Here is a 19,281-nt window from a genome sequence, read left to right as displayed (position 1 = left end):
TGATGATAGTACGTACCTACTTACAGTTTGAGCTAAGTAGGCAGCAGGCAAGTGCTTATATTCCGACGGAAGAAAAACTACTTACCTACCTATAATGCGACGTTTTTAGGCTTTCTAAAAAAACATTTCAAAGTCTGCCAAGTTTCCATCTTACTTAGGTAACGCCTAAGGTTCATACCAAAAACTTTATTTGACAAGGCGCTGACTTTCATCGTGTAATGAAAACTTTCCCATTTCGCGAGTAAATAAGGCCAAGAGTTGCACTCTGCAAACTTTTAGTCGGCCGATAGGTTTTTGGGATCATAAATCAGTCTTCCTCCGAGCCTTTTTCCCAAACTATGTTGGGGTCGGCTTCCAGTTTAACCGAATGTAGCTGAGTACCAGTGCTTTACAAGGAGCGACTGCCCTATTTGACCCCCTCAACCCAGTTACCCGGGCAACCCAATGCCCCGTAGTTAGTCTGGTGTCAGACTTACTGGCTTCTGACTACCTGTAACGACTGCCAAGGATGTTCAATGACAGCCGGGACCTACAGCCTGGATCATAAATCAGTATGAAGATGAATTGTGATGATGATGATTAAATCCTGTAATGTGATGTGATTATCGTCTACGGCGGCTGTTCTCATGTAATGAGATCGGCCAACTGCGCAGGACATAATAGTGCATAAGCATGTGCGCAGACGCCGCTGCACTCACTATTCCTTCACTCTCATAGCCCGATGGGACGGCAATCTGACACGACCGGAGAGAGATCAGCAGGACCGACATTTACGTGCTCTCCGATGCAAGATGAATGGTAGTACGTATACTTGTACGACATCAGACCGACTGAGAACTTTTTGGAATCAAGATTTCATTAAAAAAAAAAAAAAAATTTGACCATTAGTTCAACTTTCGGCCGACTGTTTAGTCTGTAGTGTGAGGGTACTCTAAGTTAATATCAGTATATAGGTAGGTAAATATTGCGAGATACGATATTTCACAAGTTGATAGGTACTTTCATTTTTGCTGATGTGATGCGTTTTTTTCCAACTTAAGTATTTGCTTTTAGTTTTTGATTGATGATCTTCGAAATTAATGACTGACTTTAATGTGTTCGGAATCTGAGTACCTACTTATAACGTTTTTGACGAAGTTTATTAGCTAAAAAGTTTTTGAACTTTGCATGCGTGAACACGATTTTTGCATTAAATAGGTACCTAGGCTAGGTAGGTACTAATGGAGGTTTTTTTCGTGGATCAAAAAAACCGGAAAATAATACTTTCCATTAAATTAGCAATTTAATGATGAAATTCACCTTGTTGATTTATTTGTAAGGTAGGTACGCTTTACATAAAAATTCTGAACCGATTAAGATGCAATTTGAAATGGCCCTAAGTGGAGGTTGAGACAGTCAAACGCCTCTATAAATTAACTAAAGAATATTTATTAATAGTAGTTTTTCTATTTTTAAGTTTACAGTTTGAAAATTAGAGTGGGAAATATATTATTCGACGCCGAGGTATTCAGCGCCCTCTATTGCTTTCATGAGTTATCAAAACGTATGCCGAGTCATCAGTTCTCGTAGTATTTACTTTTAGCTACTGATAGATGGCGCTTAGGTAAATAAAATTATAGTTCTATCTATATTAAATTAAAAAATAAACTTAAAACTAATAAACGGCGCCGAGAGCACTCGGACCCTACGGCCCGAGCGTTTAAATGAAAAATTACAATACACTGAGTAATAATGTATTTCAGTATAAAATTACATTGATTACTTAAAAGTATTTTTCAAGGGGCTCTCCCAATATCTGTTCGAGCTTTCTAATGGCATCTTTAGTGGACGCTTCTATCCTTGAGTCGCCATCTTCCAGTAGTTCTGCTAAGAATGGAACGCTTTCAGCCAAGAGCGGTAACCAGCTGCTGCCTAGTTGTGTTGCCATAGCAACCAGACAATCCAGGGCTGTCAACCTGACAACAATATTAACTTTGTATCATAAAACATCGCATGAATTCTAACTTTCTAAAAAATATCATTGGTGGTCGTAACATACAATATTTTGCATATTATTGAACAAGAAAAAAGGTAAAAATAACAACCAAATACAACAATATACAATGGTTTAGTATTAACCAAAACCACATGAAATGTATAATCAATATGAAACAATGATCTTTCTGCACTAACCTGACTTCAGCATCATTATGCCTCGTCTTCAACAAAATCTGATAATTCAACAATTTCCACAGTGAGTCATCCGCCGTAGCCACCGCAAACTGAGACACACAAGGAATAATGTACTCTGTGGCCCTTGACTTAAGGCTCTGAATCCCACCCAAAGTGTTCTCCAGCTGATCCACAACAGGCTGCATCAATGTTTCAAATCTATCCTTGTTTAAGAAACTTTGACTGTCATACAAGAACACAGTATGAAGAGTTTTCACAATATACTTGATTAACATTAGGCATTTTGCTTCAGAGTCGAAGTATAGGTCTTCAGTTTTGCTATTGTTGCAGGCATCGAGAAGATCTGAAGCATTTTTGATGAAATGACCAGCGAAGAGAACGAATAGGCCTTTCAGTTTGTCTGCTATGGCACTGCTTAATCTGAAATTGCATAAAAAATATTATAGCTTACATTAAATAAATCAAAAACATTATTGAATTTTAGTCTTGATATAAAAATATATACATACCTGTAAAACGTAATAGCCCGATCCTTATGCCCATCAACATTGGTCCTTATAGCCCAGTCATAGATCTTGAAATAGAACGGCCTAAAGCTGGTTTCCGACAGCTTCAAAACCAAACACACAAGGGCATTCACCACTTCATCTTCAGCCCTATCCACAACATCAGCATCTACATCTTTTTCTACTGCATCACTTCTAAGCTGAAGGGCACTTAAGAAGAACGTTGTCAAGTCCTGTTGAAGAGCCGTGAAATCTGCTGTCGTGACATTGGCAAAACTGTCAGCGAGTACCAACATAACAGGACCAACAGCATCATAATCCTCCTTTTCTAAGAGCATCTGGTGAGTTTGATTTACAACAGGAATGAGAACTCTAGGTGGTATAGAACTGGCGATTTTCTTCTTGATCGTCAAAAGCTTGGTGACTATAGCGGACACTTTACTGCACTCCTGATCCTGACTTTGCCATTTGGCCAACAGAATTGAGTACTCATACAATATTTTCTGCAAGTAAGGACTCAGGAAAAGTGGGAGGCTTTCCACTATCTTAGCAATTGCTGTCACTGTACTGAGCAGTACCAATTCTTGTGTTTCTGCCTTTCGCTGCTTTTTGAGCACTTTGATCAGAGCTGGCATGAATTTCCGAAGACTTACTAAAGCATGGGCCTTTAAGTTGCTGCACAGTTCAGCCAGACATAAAACCACTGAGGCCATAACATTTCCAGCTATATTAGGATTGCAAGTATAATCAGTGACTGTTTCCAAGACGTCCTTAAATGGTTCAGGGTTCTCTGATGCCAGCATTCTCGTTAATAATTTCAAGGATAGAAGAGCTGTTTGCTGGTTCAACTCCAATTCTTGAGAAGCAATCTCACTCAAGTTCTCATCTCTTGTTTCAATTGTTTTGACAATATCCAAAAGAGGAGGCAGTAAGGAGAACAGTAACTCTTTGTCAACTCCTTCAAATAATTCTGGACTGAACTGGATCTTGGAGTTCAGGAGCTCCATAGACTTCCTTCTGACAGTTTGCAGTGTATGTTTCATAAGACCCCTGACTACGGACAAGAACATAGGTGCCGATAGTAAATTGTTTGTATGGTCAAGCAAGTCATAACTGTGATGCAGCATGACACGCCAATATTTAGCACTTTTATCATCAGATACTTTGGATATTGTTTGAATGAAAGTCAGTATGTTGATGATGAAGGTCTTATAGTTTGTTTCCATGGCTTTATCATCAGTAGCCTGGCTGGAATGCTGGATAAACCTAGACGAAGCTAGGCAGGTGTTCATGAAAGTAATTATCATGTATTTGTAATGACGTAGTTGTAATGGACTATGTCCTGCTACGCTAAATATGTCACTAGGATCAACATCAGCATCCATTGTGTTCTCATCCTTCTGCAAAGGTAAGGACTTTATATAGATTATCAGTTTTATGAAGTTTTCTAAAGCAATTTCTGGTGGGAACTCCAAAACGATGCTTTGGCCAAAATCAATGCGATTTATAGGAGCTTCCTGATCTGCTAATGTTCTAGTGTTACGCTTGTCAGTTTTCTTCTCTTCACTGAAGTGAGCAACATGTGTTTCGAGCAATAAAGCTAGGAATACCCAAAGGAATTGACTTGGTCCAAGAGTTTCTATAAGTTTTTTGAATAAGGGAAGTCTTCTGTGCTCCGGAACATGTAGCACACAGTCTGCGAAAATACGCAAAACTGGGACTACACGGTTTTGCAATTGTTGCAGTTCTTTTTCAGTATAATCCTCAATGTTCTTATCTAACTTGACCAAAATAGGTATCAGAGTTTCTATGATCTTAATGATTATTTGGAAGCTGTACGCGTCGTCATGTCTTAGCACTGATGTGCCCATAAATGTAAATATCTCCATCGTATGGTGAAGAACTTGTTCCGGCAACATGAACGCAGCATGAGACAAGAGGATCAAAGCATGATGGTGAGTTTGAGGATTCTGTGTGCCTCTGATACATTGCACAGCTAATTCTACATCAAATACGGATTTTAGAGACTTCATTTGATCCTTATCGTTTTCGTCAACGAATTTCTTGCAATAATACCAGAGAGATGACAATATCAGCTGTTTGGTGTACTCCACGTAAGACTGCTCCTCAAATCTCAAGCATTTGTTTAATATTTGGAACAGAAGAGAAACAAATGAGTTATCCAGCTTCATCTTCTTTTTGCTTTGAACGAATTCAAGGAAAGCAACTCCCAATCTCCATTCATCTGTTTCTGTAACTTGGTAGGACAACATGGAAACTGAAGACTTCTTTTTCTTGGACACGGTCTCAGCTGGATCAACGACGTGTAACATTTTCTCTAATATCGGCTTGAAGTGACTGAACTTCAGATGGATTTTCTTCATGACCTTGGAGGCGACACTTGAAATCGATGGATTATTGCTTACAGCTCCGGCACAAGCGATCAAGTAGACAAGATCATTCGATTTCTCTTCTGGCACTTTATTGAAGACATTTTCGTCTATTTGCTTTAATATCAAAACTGCAGGACTGACGAATGATTGATCCTCTCGTAAAATACACTCTCTATACTCTTTCAGACCTGCTTGTATGGAATTCCATACTTGTTCTTTAGAGAATGTAGAAATAGTCGATTCATTGATGTGACTATACACACTCTGGAACATATTGGACTCGTAGATGTCAAACGTAAATCTTGTGTTAAATTCATTTTCAGACAAAGTTTGTTCCAAGGCCTTCAAAGCTTGTACTATATGCGGGAAAGCTACAGCATTGTTAACTTCACATAGAATCTTTAAGAAACTAGACTTGATATGAGATGGAGCATCAGAATTTAAAATACCAACAAGTTTCAGAAGACAGTTGCGTCTGAACATTTTATTCTGGTCTTTCTGTGTCAGAATAGTATTCAACACCTGTGTTATTTGATTGTGGTCAAGTACCAACTCCTCTTTATGTGCCATTAATTCTTCGTATAATTGGACGTAAATCAGCTTCTTATCTGGTTCTTCTCTCAGCAATTTGTTTACAATATCGATGACGCACTCGCGTATAGCTGTTATGGGGTTGTTCAAGCAGAACAGAATGGTTAGCACAACCACATCAGAATCATATAACCATTTCTCATTTTCTTGTACAGCGAGAAAATTGGAAAGCAATTTGAGACTTCTTAGCTGAAGTTCAGGACCAATAACGTCTTTAGGATCGGTCGCATAAAGAATATGTCCACAAGCAAAGTTGGCTATGAACTCGAATTTCTCTCTAGCGTTCTTGAAGAATTTCTCCAAAAGTTTTTGGAGGAGAGCAACGTAGTTTTCACCATAACTTGGTATAGCACAACCAATCACACATATCTCATACAATCTTCTAATGAGAATTGTTTCAGGAGTTTTGCAGACATCACACCATGGTTTAGGGATGTCCTTAATATTCATGTCTTCAATCACTCTAGAGAAAATGTATTCGATAATTTGGAAGAGCATGTTATTTTCGCGACAAAGCTTGATAAATTCCGGCATTATGGTGCTTGAAAATACTTGACCTTCTGAACTGTGTACTATGGACCTATTTTCAACTGACTCTAGAAGCAGATTTAGAATAGCAGACAATTCTTCAACAGACGCATTTTTAAGGCAGCTAGTTTTAAGTAGCATATAAAAGCAGACATCAGAAGTATTACTTTTGTTCAACTGATTCTCATCAAGTATGTTATCCAAGTTAACAGTTTTATCAACAAACAAAGCCTTGAAAATGACTTCGCATAATTTCAAATGGTCTCCTTTTATTGATCCTTTTAGGTCTTTAGTTTTATTAGCGAGTCCGAATTTCTTTCCCCATTCTGAATTCAGTATCTGCCATGTTAATTTTGCTGTTTCTTCACTATTTGGGAAGAGGTATGGTACTAGAGCTAGTACAGTTTCTTGGTTCACAGGTAAAATTTCAATTTTACAAAACTTAGTGATTGCTTTCTTGACTACAGGCTTCCATTTCTTGGCTCCCTTACCAACTATTGCGACAAAAGAATTGGTAGCATCTATTTCATTTAATACCTCTTTCAAACTATCATTAGGTATATCTAAAGCTGCGTTTACAACTTCAGGAGTGTCATCATTAAGTCGGTTGATTATGGATTCTTTGACAAAGTCAGAATTCTCAGCTTTCAATGCATCAAACTCCTTTGCTATGTAATTTACTGCTTCAATACGTAATTTAGCATTGACGTGGTTCAAGTTTTCAAAAAGGTAAGTGCCACCAACCTTATGTGCGATTGCAGGTTTAAAACCTAGCAGTTTTGACAACTGATTCCTTCTTTTAGGTGAATTCTTACTATCGGAACTCATTTGTTCTTTAACAACTTTGTCAAATGCGTCAGGGTATTGGCGCTCAAGATCTTTCACGAAAAGTGCGTACCAGTTGAGTACTTTGCCGGAAGATTCGTCTTCTTCATCAATAATTTCGATGTCGCTTTCGTTGCCATCATCCATTGTGTTTATGTTACTTTGTGGCTGGAAAGCATCAAGGATACACCTGAAAATTATACGACATTAAATTAAAAAATATGCCAGGTAAAAATCTAAAAAAAAAAAAACAAGGAAACTGACTGCTAAAACCGTGAAAATCTAAAAAAAATACATCTAGGTACATCACTCTAAGAGTAGAGTAGTAATTGCTGCATTTAATTTGCCATCAACTCGCTAGACTCACTGTTTTGTTACAGAAATATAAACTTACTTGATAATCAATTCTGGCTTTTGCTGCTTCAGATCCACTTCACTAATCAGAATTTCTGGCAACTTACAATACCTCCAGAAATCTTCACCTTGTATCAATGGCAGAATGCTCGACAAGAATGCCAATAAAAACGCTCTGATATTATTCCCTTTCTCAACTAACTTCTTCATATGATTGCACAATGTAGTTATTATGTCTACCGACAAATTATTCAGTATATCTTCAGACATACTTGTCACATGGTCTTCATTCTCATACATCATCGTAATCAAGATCGTTACATCATAAGAAATATCAAATTCTGTTGTCAAGAGTTTAAGAGCTATTTCGTTCAGTGTATCTTCTTTAAGACTTGTTTTAGTAAACAAATATCCTAGGATAATGTATGCTGCTGCTCTGAAGTCAGTGATGGGAGAATCTATCGCTTTTATTACAGTTGGTAACAATGCATTAATGATAGCTTCAGTAACTTTCTTGCTCGAGTCAATTACGCCGATAGCGGTTTGGCAAAAGAAGGCAAATACGGTGTTCAGCTGCGATGCTCTGTCACCGAACTCTTTAACATATTTCAGAGTAGTTTTAGCAATGAATTGCAAAGTACCAGAATTAGATGCACATTGGTTGAAAAGAACCTGATTGGCTAAAGCAATGCCATGTTTGTGAATAGGCATCAACCAGTTCCATCTGTTATTAGTTGATTTTATATCCATGAGCTGTACAAAACGGACAAATATCTTTGTCCCATGGTAAGGCAGGATTAACGCCATAATAGCATCCTGATTATAATCATGAATATGGTATCTATTTATCAGCCATTCCAGGGCTTTATGAGATGACTGCAAAAGGAGGTAAGGTGACAACTGTAGTAAGAACTTCTCTATGGTCTGATCAAGGTTTTGATTAACCTCTTTGGTCTGTACAGCTCTTTCAAAGTCTTTGGATGATAGGCTGAAGAGTGTATCTTCAAATAGACGAAATCCTTCATAAATTGCAATGAGTTCTTTCAACCCGCTTAGACCGATTTCGTAGAAAGTATCGCGATCTTTCGCAGCTGCTTCCTTTGGGTCAAAGAGTAAAGAAATAGTTTTGCTATCATCTTTGTAGATCGTTGCCTGGGGTACTGTTAGCTTTTTCAGCTGCTCTGCTAAAGATGTAGCAGCCATGGTTGGTAATATTTGTTTTCACCTGTAAAATACATGAACATTGATATATTTCCACGCCGGAACTACATGCAGTGCCGGCTTTAACTCTACTAGCGCCCTGGGCGAGATTTCTACGGCGCCCCCAACTACAATTCAAACCCATACGAAAAACAGAGACATAATATGTAGTTACCGATTGAGCGAGCAAAGCGAGCGTGAATTTTTTTTTTATAGTTAACAAGTCAAAGCAAAAATTACCTAAAATGTAGCCCAATCGTACATAAGTTATTGCTGGTTGGTGAATGCAAAAACACGGGAACACAGGTTGTGATTGCGCGAGCGAAGCGAGCGCGAAATTTTTTGTTATATTTTAGAACTCAAAACAAAAATGACTTAAAATGTAGCCCAAACGTAGATAGCTCTTTGTTGGTGTTGGCGCCTATGAATTAAAATTTTGGGACTTAAAGTAGTACCATAAATAGAAACTGGAAGTTACTTTCTTATTAATAAAAGGACAAAAAAAATTTCAAAAATAAAAACAACTATAAAGTGAAGCAAGCCCGAAAAAGCTTTTTTGAGATTTGGATCACTAAAAGTCCTTAACATATATAATAAAAGGCGACTGTGAAGTGAAGAAGCCGCGAGCGAAGGGAGCGCGAATTTTTTTGAGCATTGGGACATTAAATTAAAAGTAGCTATTAGACATGCGCAAAATGTGTCATTGAAAAGAAATGAATGAAGTAGTTCTTTTCGCTCAACGAAGTAGTCCACTCATTTACTTCAGTACTTCATTTAGTTCACCAAATCTGAACGAGTCAATGAGTCACCCAGCTCTTAGGAATCATAATTGTAGTCTACTCATTTAGTTCAGTAAATCAAAACGAGTCAATCTGTAGTGTGAGGGATAAGTATCGACGAATGAATCACTTGATTCCTTATCTCGATATCTCGATTTTCCTTCATACTTTATACAGGGTTAAGACTATCAACCGTGAAAATATTAATAAACAGAAAATTATGTAGCTTTAAAGTAATTTAGATATATTTTAGTTTAGGTTGGCATATTTAAAAATCGAAATATGTAGCCGATCCTATCTATGGAAGGATCCTGAACTAGTGAACTAAATGAAGTAGAGACACATTCGAAGGAGTAGTGAAGGAATGATACGTTTATTTTCGGAAGTGAAGTAGTCCATTTCCTTCAATCGTTCGTGAACTACCCATTTCTAGTAGCTATGTGAAAAAAAAATGTAAGTGTAAAGTAAAGAAACCGCGAGCGAAGCGAGCGCGAAAATGTTTGAGTTTTGGGACATAAAAGTAGTGTATCTAACGCGCGCGGCATTGTATGACAATACATTAATTTAATTGAAATTTCTTGGTCCAGGAGCGTACCGCGGCGCCCCTGAGCTCGCGGCGCCAGGGTTATTCGAACACCCTGCACCATAGGTTAAGGCGGCCCTGATGCTATCCATACATTTGGATACAGTTCTTGTAAGCTGCGATCTTTGATGAAATTTAAAACAAAAATAGGAGTAAAATTCTGATCAAGGATTGGTTGGGGGCGCCTGTGGCGCCCCTTATGTCCGGCGCCCTGGGCCGTCGCCCAACCGCGCCCTACCCTAAAGCCGCTACTGACTACATGTTACGAGGTTAGGATAAAGAGTTGTAATGAATACGTACCAATTCAACATTTATTTGTAGAGTATTTGTAATTATTGTTGATCTTTTATTATTGCTCAATACACTGTTCCACAATATTAATACAAATACATAATATAATCGTAAACTGCACGTGGAAAATTAAGCTCGCCACTCAATGTTTACAATTTTTTATAACTTTTCTGTCAGTGTCAGTTCTTGTAACTTTTTAATTTCATTGCCATTATTAAAATTACTTAAGTCTTGTTTACAAATCCTGTTACTATATGCTTGCTCACTGGTAAATAATTATATTATTACAAAGAAACATTTTTTTACAATTGAAGCACAAATTTTAGAGTGTTATAAAAAAAAAATATAGTTGTATTTTTACCAATTCAATTTGTGTAAACTAGAACGAAAACCATTCTACTTCTCAGATAGTGGTTATAAAGAATGTGCATAATAAACTTTGTAAATGCAATGATAAAGTCGGATTTACTGTTGTCAGTGTCAGCTGTTTACCGATTGTTTTGCCGCCAAAATCAGTTTTGTATCCTGACTGTTTTTTTGGAGTTAGTCAAGTTCTAACTTTGTTGATTACGATAATCTGCCGTGTTATAAACAACGAAAGCAATTTAGACGTGAATTATTGTGTTTGTGTGTGATCTACATTCGAAATATGGGAGATGTGCAACGGATGCGCAGCGAAATTACTTCGACTTTCAAACTTAGTGGATTCACATTGAGGAAGGATGCAAGCGTTTATCTGGCTGAACAGCTCCTGCAATTACCTCCAGCAGAACGATCTAAGATGCTCGAGAAGCTAGCAGCTCACTTGCTCCACCAATGCATTTCCCAACCTATTTTAGAGAAGAACCACATAGAAATAGCTTACAAAGAGTGTTCGACAGCAGGTCTAGAAGAACACGAAACTATTTTAAATGTTATAGACGCGTTCAGTATACCTAAACTCTGTTACAATCACGAACTGAAGAAATTCGTGAAAGACAATGATACATCGAAATGTTTACTTCCTGATCCAAAATGGAAGTCTCGATTTGTAATAGATCGTTACACAGTTATCTGGCAGAGAACGCTAAGGAACAATCTCTTCACGGCAGATCCTGTCAATTCATCTGAAAGCGAAAAACGGTTCCGATTGCGCAAAGTGGAGTTCTTACTAAGTTGTTCTAGTAGGGTTGATGATGTAGTAGTTTTAGGCTTGCTTACACAAGTTATTGAAAGAAAGTACCACTTAGAAGACCCTACAGGAACTATACTCCTTGATATGACCGATGTGAGATACCATTCAGGATTATTCATGGAGGGAAGCTTTGTTCTCGCAGAAGGGTACTATGATGACAAAGTATTACACGTAACTGGTCTAGTCCAACCTCCTGTAGAGCCCAGAGAAGCTTCAGCACCATATTTCGGCAACTTGAATGTGTTTGGAGGAAAATCAAAGACATCACTTAAAAATTCAAAAGCTCTCTTAAAAATTGAACAAGAAAACCGAGATGGAGTGATAGTTTTTGTATCCGATGTGTGGCTAGACAGCCCTAAAGTAATGGATAGTTTGAAGAAATTATTTGCTGGATTTGAAGATTATCCACCAATAGCTATTGTACTTATTGGCGAGTTTCTGTCATGCCCTTACACATATAAGTTTCACATGCACTTGAAGAATGGATTAAACAGTTTAGCAGATACTATTTGTCAATTCAAGCAGTTACGAGAGAAATGCAAGTTTATTTTTGTACCTGGGAAGACAGACCCTGCAGCAGCAAATGTCTTACCAAGGCCACCGTTGCCCAACTATCTAACGGAAACAATACAGAAGAAACTCGGAGACAATGCAATATTCACTACAAATCCATGCCGGATACAGTACTGTACTCAAGAAATTGTTGTATTTAGACATGACCTGGTCATGAAATTATGTAGGAATACATTACACTTTCCGGACAGTGGGGATATTCCTGACCATTTAACAAAAACGTTATTAAGTCAATGCTGTCTAACACCACTATCTATAGGAGTCCAACCAGTCTTTTGGAAGCATTCTAGTGCCTTAAATCTGTATCCATTACCTGATTTGGTTATTATCGCAGATCATTTTCAACCTTTTGTAAGGAACTATAAGGATTGTCAAGTTGTTAATCCTGGATCATTTCCTAGAACTGAGTTTACTTTTAATGTGTATGTCCCAGCGACTAGAGTAGTAGAAGAGTCACAAATACCTAATGATGATGATACATGATATTTTTTATAAATTATATTAAGTTTTAAAGTAACAAGGAATGATTGTGATAATAATGTTTTCTGTATATTAATTCCATCTTATGTACTTGAAATATAAACTGACTTTATACAATATTGCCTAAGATTCGTATTGTTTTATTTTCATTCCTTTTCATTTTATTGAAAACTTCTATAAATATTAGTTTCACGCAATGGTTTCATGCAGCCAGGTAAAAATACTTGCTATATCTGAAATTGATAAACGGAGCTCAGAATTTCGTAGCAATGGCAACACACAGAATGACATTGGCTGTTTGACTTTTGACTCATGCCAGATGATTATTGTTTACAAATTGAAGGATTTTGCGTATTATTTACGTAAATTCTGTTATTGAAATATTATCAAATAATAAATTAACAATGTTTAATTTATGACGTATATGTAGTGTAAGTTTATAATGTATTGTAAGTGAATTCAGTAATCGTTGAATATTACATCAGTAGAGTCCTTTGTTCGCGTGTTTAAAAATGGCATTGAAAATCGCATTTCTTGGCTTAGTTTTATTTATTTCGCCTATATTAAGTTATAAACCGGTGGTTTTAATCCATGGGGTCATGACTGGGAGCGCTAGTATGGAAATGATCAAATTCAGAATCGAAGAGGTAAGTTTTTATTCTAAACTTTTTTTTAAATGACCATGCTGGTGTTTGCGAAGGTCAAGTTCATTCCTCTATGTTTTTTGCAACGCTATTCTAGCGGCGTATTAAATTACACTTATAATGCCATTACCTACCCTTTGTATTGAAAAAAGTGTGGTCCACAATGTTCAAACTGATGTGATGATTAGTAGAAATTCGAGGTAGGTACCTATTGTAGGTATAGAATATATGACTTAAAATTCAGATTTTATTTTATTCAGAAAGGAAGATTTGATTACACTCAAAGTCGATAAACTGATTAACTAAATACCTACTAATAGTATGTAGAAGAGACATATCTTCTCCATCAGTCCACCTGTATATTAATCCAAGACCATTTACCTATTAGGTACCAATTAAATAAAATGTTTACTTACCTCATCTTTATATATCTTTACCTACTAAGTGCATAGGCACCTTTTTGTCCCAGGGTTATCATATCACATTGCTATTCCCTAGTGGATAAAGAACATTGGAATAAAACAAACAATACATTATTGTTTTAATTTCCTGTGAACAACAAAAGGATGCAAATTATTATGACTGTATGACAACTATTAATTATTGCATTATGCAAGGATACTTTTATTATATTGCATATTTTTTATTTACATCTTTTTTATCTGTATTTTTTACTCTTGCATCATCTTCCTTACAATTAATTTCCTCCGTATAGGTAGGTACTTATCTACCAACATTTTTGCAGTGGATCAGATTTTTCTAGAACACACAAGTCCGCACCTGAAACATTTTATTTGCCTCTATCACATATTATGAAGCGCTGACTATGACAAATAGACAAAACCTTTATATCTTTGTTAAACCTAGATTGACTAAGTATGAGAAAGCTGAAGATTGGTAGTTATAGGCATGTACTTAATATGAAGTCACAGTTCCTACTTTGTACCTCCACATAAAAAGTGTCCTTAAAAAAATATTTAAAAAATCATCCTCATCATCCTCCGAGCCTTTTTCCCAATCATGTTGGGGTCGGCTTCCAGTCTATCCTGATTCAGCTGAGTACCAGTGCTTTACAAGAAGCGACTGCCTATCTGACCTCCTCAACCCAGTTACCCGGGCAACCCGATAGCCGATACGAAAAAAATATTTAAAAAAATAGTATTAAAACAAGCAATTTTGCTGCTGTATAAAATGTAGCTTATTTTACTTGGGAAGAGTGTAACTTTCCAATAGTGAAAGAATTTTTTGAATCAGCCCAGTACTTTTGGAAATTACAAAAAAAAACTTTTTTCCTCTTTACAATTATTATTATAGCAATGTTAAATTAAAAATGTACTATTAAAATTCACAGCAACACCCAGGAACAATAGTGTACAATGTGAACAGATTCGAGAGCTGGTCCAGTTTGGAGACGATGTGGCATCAAGTGTTGGAAATTGGTATGGACATAGCCAATATATCGGCTAGCCATCCTGAAGGAATAAATCTTATTGGTAAGATATATTTTCATGCCTTTGACTAGCCTCTAACAGTTCACTACTGTATGCCCTAGGATAAAAGGTAGCCTGTAGCCTTCCTCAACTAGAAAAAAATCAGCAGCAGAAGTCCTAAGATAAGCTCATTCAAGCAAACAACAAATTTCAGTAGGCACAAAACAAAAGAATCATTATTCATTGTACTAATGAACTAACAATGGGTAATTGTACTAAAGATAGGCAAGAAAATTATCTTCGTAGTGTAAAAATAAGCCATTATTTGAAATGTTTAATTTCAACTATTTAATTAACTTTCCAGGGTATTCCCAAGGAGGGCTGATAGCGCGCGGCATAGTGGAGACATTCCCCAATGTGTCTGTTAGCACATTTATATCCCTGAGCTCACCTCAAGCTGGACAATATGGAGGTAATACAATTATGTCCGATATAGCATATTCAAAACAGTATTCAAGACAACAAAACATTCAGATTGGCCTATAAATCAGTTGTTCACCACTTCTTTGTATTATGACACTTCATCTTTGGCACAGTGCCAATAAGTGATAAATGTTCTGGGGTCTTCACTTATGTTCAGAAGCTGAGTCCAATCTACAGCCTTGTATTCAGCTTTAAGCCTAAGTTCCCAGGAAAACAAACCTAGAGAAAGCTAGAATTACATATAATATAATCAAGCAGCGTAGTTAGTCTATCTCAACAGGAGTGAATATAGATGCAATGATCTATGACTTACTACACCAAAAAAAAAATCAATTGATAACCTCCATTTAAAAATAGAACCTAATTTCTAACATATTCTTTTTTACTTTCCAGCCGGCTTCCTCCACCTAGTATTCCCCGGTCTAGTCAAAGATACAGTCTATGAACTATTTTACTCTCGAGTAGGACAGCACACTTCCGTCGGTAACTACTGGAACGACCCTTACCATCAGAGCTTGTATGAAACCTACAGTGTGTATCTGCCTTATATTAATAATCATATTAAGTGAGTACTTATTTCTTTTTTTTAACCAACAGCCAAATGCTGGAATGCTTCTCAATTTTAGAAAAAGCTCAGACATTATTTTGTACCCATCACACTTGCGTTACCAGGTCGCTTCCAACAGGTATCTGTGGAGATCAAAGGGGGAGGCCTATGTTCAGCAGTGGACGTCCTATGGCTGAGATGATGATGATGATGATGATGATGACACTTGTGTTAATTGTTGCAAAAGAAAACTCTTATGTATGACTTAAAGTTAATTAATGTTTGAATATTTCGAAAATGACGTGATGAGATTTAGAGAATAGTCTCCTGTTGCTTAGTTTATCTTCATGAAAACATCCTCTAGTAGTAAAACAAACTTGGGTTCAAATCCTGTACCGGAAACTCTTTCTTACTTTTTCAATGTGGAATTTTTATTATGAGCCTGAAGTTTATATGTACTAATTGTACTATGCCTTTTTCATGTTATTGACTAACTACCTACTTACACGATAGAACAACATTATTGTATACATGCTACATTTATTTCGCTAATAAATGCCAAATGCATACAATGTATTGGCATTGTTTCAAGCCACGTGGAGTACATAGTATTAGAAAGTAAATGCGGAGTTAAAAGTCACGTGACCTTGAATAAATACCTACTGATAACGGTAATCGCTTCATAGTTATTTTAAATGCAAATTAATCTGTGATAGCCGACTATAAACTTTATTTATTGCGGATTATGTAATAATATGCAAAATAATTTGGCACAGAAGTCGTAAGTGATTCGTAATTTCGACTCGGCTATCAATCGGTTCCATGGTGTAACGGTTAGCACTCTGGACTCTGAATCCAGCGATCCGAGTTCAAATCTCGGTGGAACCTGATCTTTTGTTTGTCTATGGTACAATATTTTGAATCCATTTCTATATATGAAAAGAGCATTTGTAAGAAGTTTTTAATGGATATGAAATTGTTTTTTCATTAATATTTGTGACTGAATAATTTTATTATAGTTATCCAATTTCTTATTTCATAATTTATTGATTATTTAGAAATAAATACCATAGGATTCTTTTATTGCAACATTTCCTACAGATATTAATTATAATTGGATTATTTTATTAGCTTTAAATATGTGTAGGCGTGATCTATAGGAAGCAAAAAATAATCTAAAATGTTGGTCATCTAAAAATAATTGCTTACGTCAAACATTCAAACGAGGTCATGTTTTGACGGGGCATAATAACAACAGTGAATTATATTTAACTTGCTAATAATTAATAAAGATCCATTTAATATTTTTGCCACAAATCAGAGAAGCAATTTTAATGCATTTTGCTTTAAAATGTGTATATGTTAAATAAATAATACCTAATTACTAAACCAGCGATGTGAATAAATTATACATCGATACAGTTGAGTCAGGTCCCGCCGATAATGTTCCGAACTTTTTTTTTCTACTTATAATAATGATGTTAACTTTTTGCAAAAACAAAATCGTCAAAGATTATGGGATTTCTCTGTATAGATAAGACTCACTCAATATTATTTAAATAAAATATTTGCTAATTTCCTCAAAAATATATTCATTAAAATAATTGTTTCAAACATTTTTCAGGTCAGCAAAATCGGAGGACTTCAAGAAAAATCTACTAAGACTGAAGAGATTGGTGCTCATCGGAGGTCCAGATGATAACGTTATCACGCCTTGGCAAAGCAGGTAAAAACCGTCAATACCACCATTTATTATCCTTTAATTAAATGATCTAATACCTTGTTTTTGTACTGAAAAAGCGTATTACGAGTCAGACCGTCATTGAGGACCTACTAAAGTAACAAAACTTAATTTTATTTCGGTTTTCCTCCATTTTATTAAGAGACTTGGAATGTCAATGATTCGTTTTCGAAATAATTTTTCATGACGCAGTAGAACACAGCTTAGAATTTATTGTGACGCAGCAAAATTCATTTTAAAGTTTGATTGTAAAAGTTATAAATAGGTCAGTTACTTATAACAAATTTTTAAGTAAAAAAAAATACCTAGATTAATGTGTATAAAATTCCAGCCAATTCGGGTATTACGATGCGAACGAGACGATAATCGAAATGAAATCCCAGGATATTTACATGGAAGACAAGATAGGCCTTCGTACCCTCGACGAGAGCGGTCGTCTCCATGTCGTGACCGTCCCAGGAGTCAACCATTTCAGCTGGCATATGAATATCAGCATCGTTGACGACTATTTGCTACCATACTTGGATTAGAACCTTTTTGGAATGAGAACTCTGTGGAAAAAATGTAAGTGGACTTTCTTTTTAATTTGAAAGGACGTTCTATATTTGAATGGTGGTAGTCTATTTATAATTTTTCGAACGATTTTGAATTATTTTGTTTTTTTGAATTTGGTTTTCAATTAATGCAGTGATTTTTTTTGCTTTCAGCAAAATAAACAGCTAAAAACCCTTTTTACATGAAAGGATTTTTTAGTTATAAATCCGCTGGCTAAAGTTCTTAACTTCAGAAGTTTAAAGAAAAGTCGGTAAAAAAGATAAAAACGGCAAAAACAAAATGTTTGAAAACGGTACAAAACAGTTTAAAAATACAATCTGCTTTTCAAAATTATTGAACATTATTTCATTTTTTAAGGAAGGAAGTGGTGTAATTTGTATACTTACTACAAATAATAAAACGAATTTATAATACAGCCAAATTGAATTTCGAATATAAGAAAGAAAGTGATTGGTAATTTAAAAATAAATATTTAATTAAGTAGACAAATTTTACATAACTAACTCATTTAGTTTATAGTTTTATGATTTAGTAGCTTTCTCGATATATATTGTATCTCGTTTGCTATCAATACCTAAGTATTTTTTGTCGATCTGATTTGAACCATACGTTCTTTTCTAAATATGTAACTTCTTATTGAAGTTTATATCGGGTGTGTCGTTCACAATCACATTAAATGAAATGCGTTAATATACTGGTTAATATATGTCGATTAACACAAAGAAAAAATAAAAATACGTAAAAATAAAAAAATGAATTTTTCAAACAAAGTAAATAGAATAAAAATGTGCGAAAATTAGAACACCATATAAAAGTCAGTCATTACAAACAACTGAAATTCTCCCTTGAAAACTGACAGCTGTCAACCGATCAAAACATTCGATATTCCTAACTTTATCTTTGCTTTACACATGATGTTGTAAATTATAAAAACGAAAAATGACTCCTGTGGTTAAACTACTGAATGAATTAGGTTATTTTTTTTTTTACAATTCGCTATAGAATATTATAAAGTATATGCCATAGGATTTAATGTGATTATGAACGACACACCCGATATATCGTGTATGTGTATATCTATGTAAGAGAATATTCGAATTTGTATAATCAAATGTCAAATCTTTGAAAAAAAAAATTATACTGTTCCTTTTTTAGCAATTTTAATAAGAATTAATCCTAATAATGCCAAAATATGAAGCTATGAATTGGAATTTGAGTCTGTGTAAGATCTTTTATGATTAGATTTTTATAAAGTTCATATTGAATAACTTAAAAACTAGAATACCTAAATATCTTGGCTAATTTGTTTATTTAGAAAATACTAAGTATGAAATAATGTTAAATTACGCACAAAAATGTATACAGACGCATACATTTACTTTGAGGCGGTTTTCGGCTCAATTCTCATTTCGTGTGAATTTTACAATGCACT

The 19,281-nt window shown here is 35.5% G+C and overlaps 3 protein-coding genes and 1 non-coding gene across 4 annotated transcripts; 3 read left to right on the top strand and 1 right to left on the bottom strand.

The window, feature by feature from the left end:
• Window positions 1–1,717: 1,717 nt before the first annotated feature.
• LOC124645645 (HEAT repeat-containing protein 1) lies at window positions 1,718–10,377 on the bottom strand. The gene is made up of 5 exons (XM_047185470.1): window positions 10,232–10,377; window positions 7,410–8,594; window positions 2,682–7,205; window positions 2,173–2,592; window positions 1,718–1,955 (listed from the first exon to the last, which is right to left on the bottom strand). Exons 2-5 carry the CDS (start codon window positions 8,570–8,572, stop codon window positions 1,763–1,765), a joined length of 6,300 nt encoding a protein of 2,099 aa, XP_047041426.1. The 5' UTR covers window positions 8,573–8,594; window positions 10,232–10,377; the 3' UTR covers window positions 1,718–1,762.
• Window positions 10,378–10,644: 267 nt separating this feature from the next.
• Window positions 10,645–12,578, top strand: LOC124645646 (DNA polymerase epsilon subunit 2). The gene has a single exon (XM_047185471.1). It carries the CDS (start codon window positions 10,872–10,874, stop codon window positions 12,450–12,452), a length of 1,581 nt encoding a protein of 526 aa, XP_047041427.1. The 5' UTR covers window positions 10,645–10,871; the 3' UTR covers window positions 12,453–12,578.
• Window positions 12,579–12,768: 190 nt separating this feature from the next.
• LOC124645647 (lysosomal thioesterase PPT2 homolog) lies at window positions 12,769–18,588 on the top strand. Its single transcript, XM_047185472.1, has 7 exons — window positions 12,769–13,096; window positions 14,445–14,586; window positions 14,888–14,995; window positions 15,400–15,571; window positions 17,178–17,279; window positions 17,626–17,858; window positions 18,002–18,588. The coding sequence occupies exons 1-6, from the start codon at window positions 12,962–12,964 to the stop codon at window positions 17,822–17,824; spliced, it is 858 nt and encodes a 285-aa protein (XP_047041428.1). The 5' UTR covers window positions 12,769–12,961; the 3' UTR covers window positions 17,825–17,858; window positions 18,002–18,588.
• On the top strand, window positions 16,370–16,441 carry Trnaq-cug. The gene has a single exon. It is a non-coding gene; the product is annotated as a tRNA-Gln (tRNA).
• Window positions 18,589–19,281: the final 693 nt, after the last annotated feature.

Source organism: Helicoverpa zea, chromosome 3 (genome assembly GCF_022581195.2).
Source record: "Helicoverpa zea isolate HzStark_Cry1AcR chromosome 3, ilHelZeax1.1, whole genome shotgun sequence".
Lineage (NCBI taxonomy): Eukaryota > Metazoa > Arthropoda > Insecta > Lepidoptera > Noctuidae > Helicoverpa > Helicoverpa zea.
This window is presented reverse-complemented; position numbering and strand designations above follow the sequence as displayed.

What these genes read in the sequence shown, in the direction of transcription:
- LOC124645645 (XM_047185470.1), bottom strand. Translation starts at nt 8,572, where the DNA reads ATGGCTGCTACATCTTTAGCAGAGCAGCTGAAAAAGCTAACAGTACCC. An exon ending in AAGCCAGAATTGATTATCAA is followed by an intron (nt 7,206 to 7,409) that starts GTAAGTTTATAT and finishes TATAATTTTCAG; the next exon opens with GTGTATCCTTGATGCTTTCC. An exon ending in CATAATGATGCTGAAGTCAG is followed by an intron (nt 1,956 to 2,172) that starts GTTAGTGCAGAA and finishes TATTGTTGTCAG; the next exon opens with GTTGACAGCCCTGGATTGTC.
- LOC124645646 (XM_047185471.1), top strand. Translation starts at nt 10,872, where the DNA reads ATGGGAGATGTGCAACGGATGCGCAGCGAAATTACTTCGACTTTCAAA.
- LOC124645647 (XM_047185472.1), top strand. Translation starts at nt 12,962, where the DNA reads ATGGCATTGAAAATCGCATTTCTTGGCTTAGTTTTATTTATTTCGCCT. An exon ending in TCAAATTCAGAATCGAAGAG is followed by an intron (nt 13,097 to 14,444) that starts GTAAGTTTTTAT and finishes TAAAATTCACAG; the next exon opens with CAACACCCAGGAACAATAGT. An exon ending in ATCACGCCTTGGCAAAGCAG is followed by an intron (nt 17,280 to 17,625) that starts GTAAAAACCGTC and finishes ATAAAATTCCAG; the next exon opens with CCAATTCGGGTATTACGATG.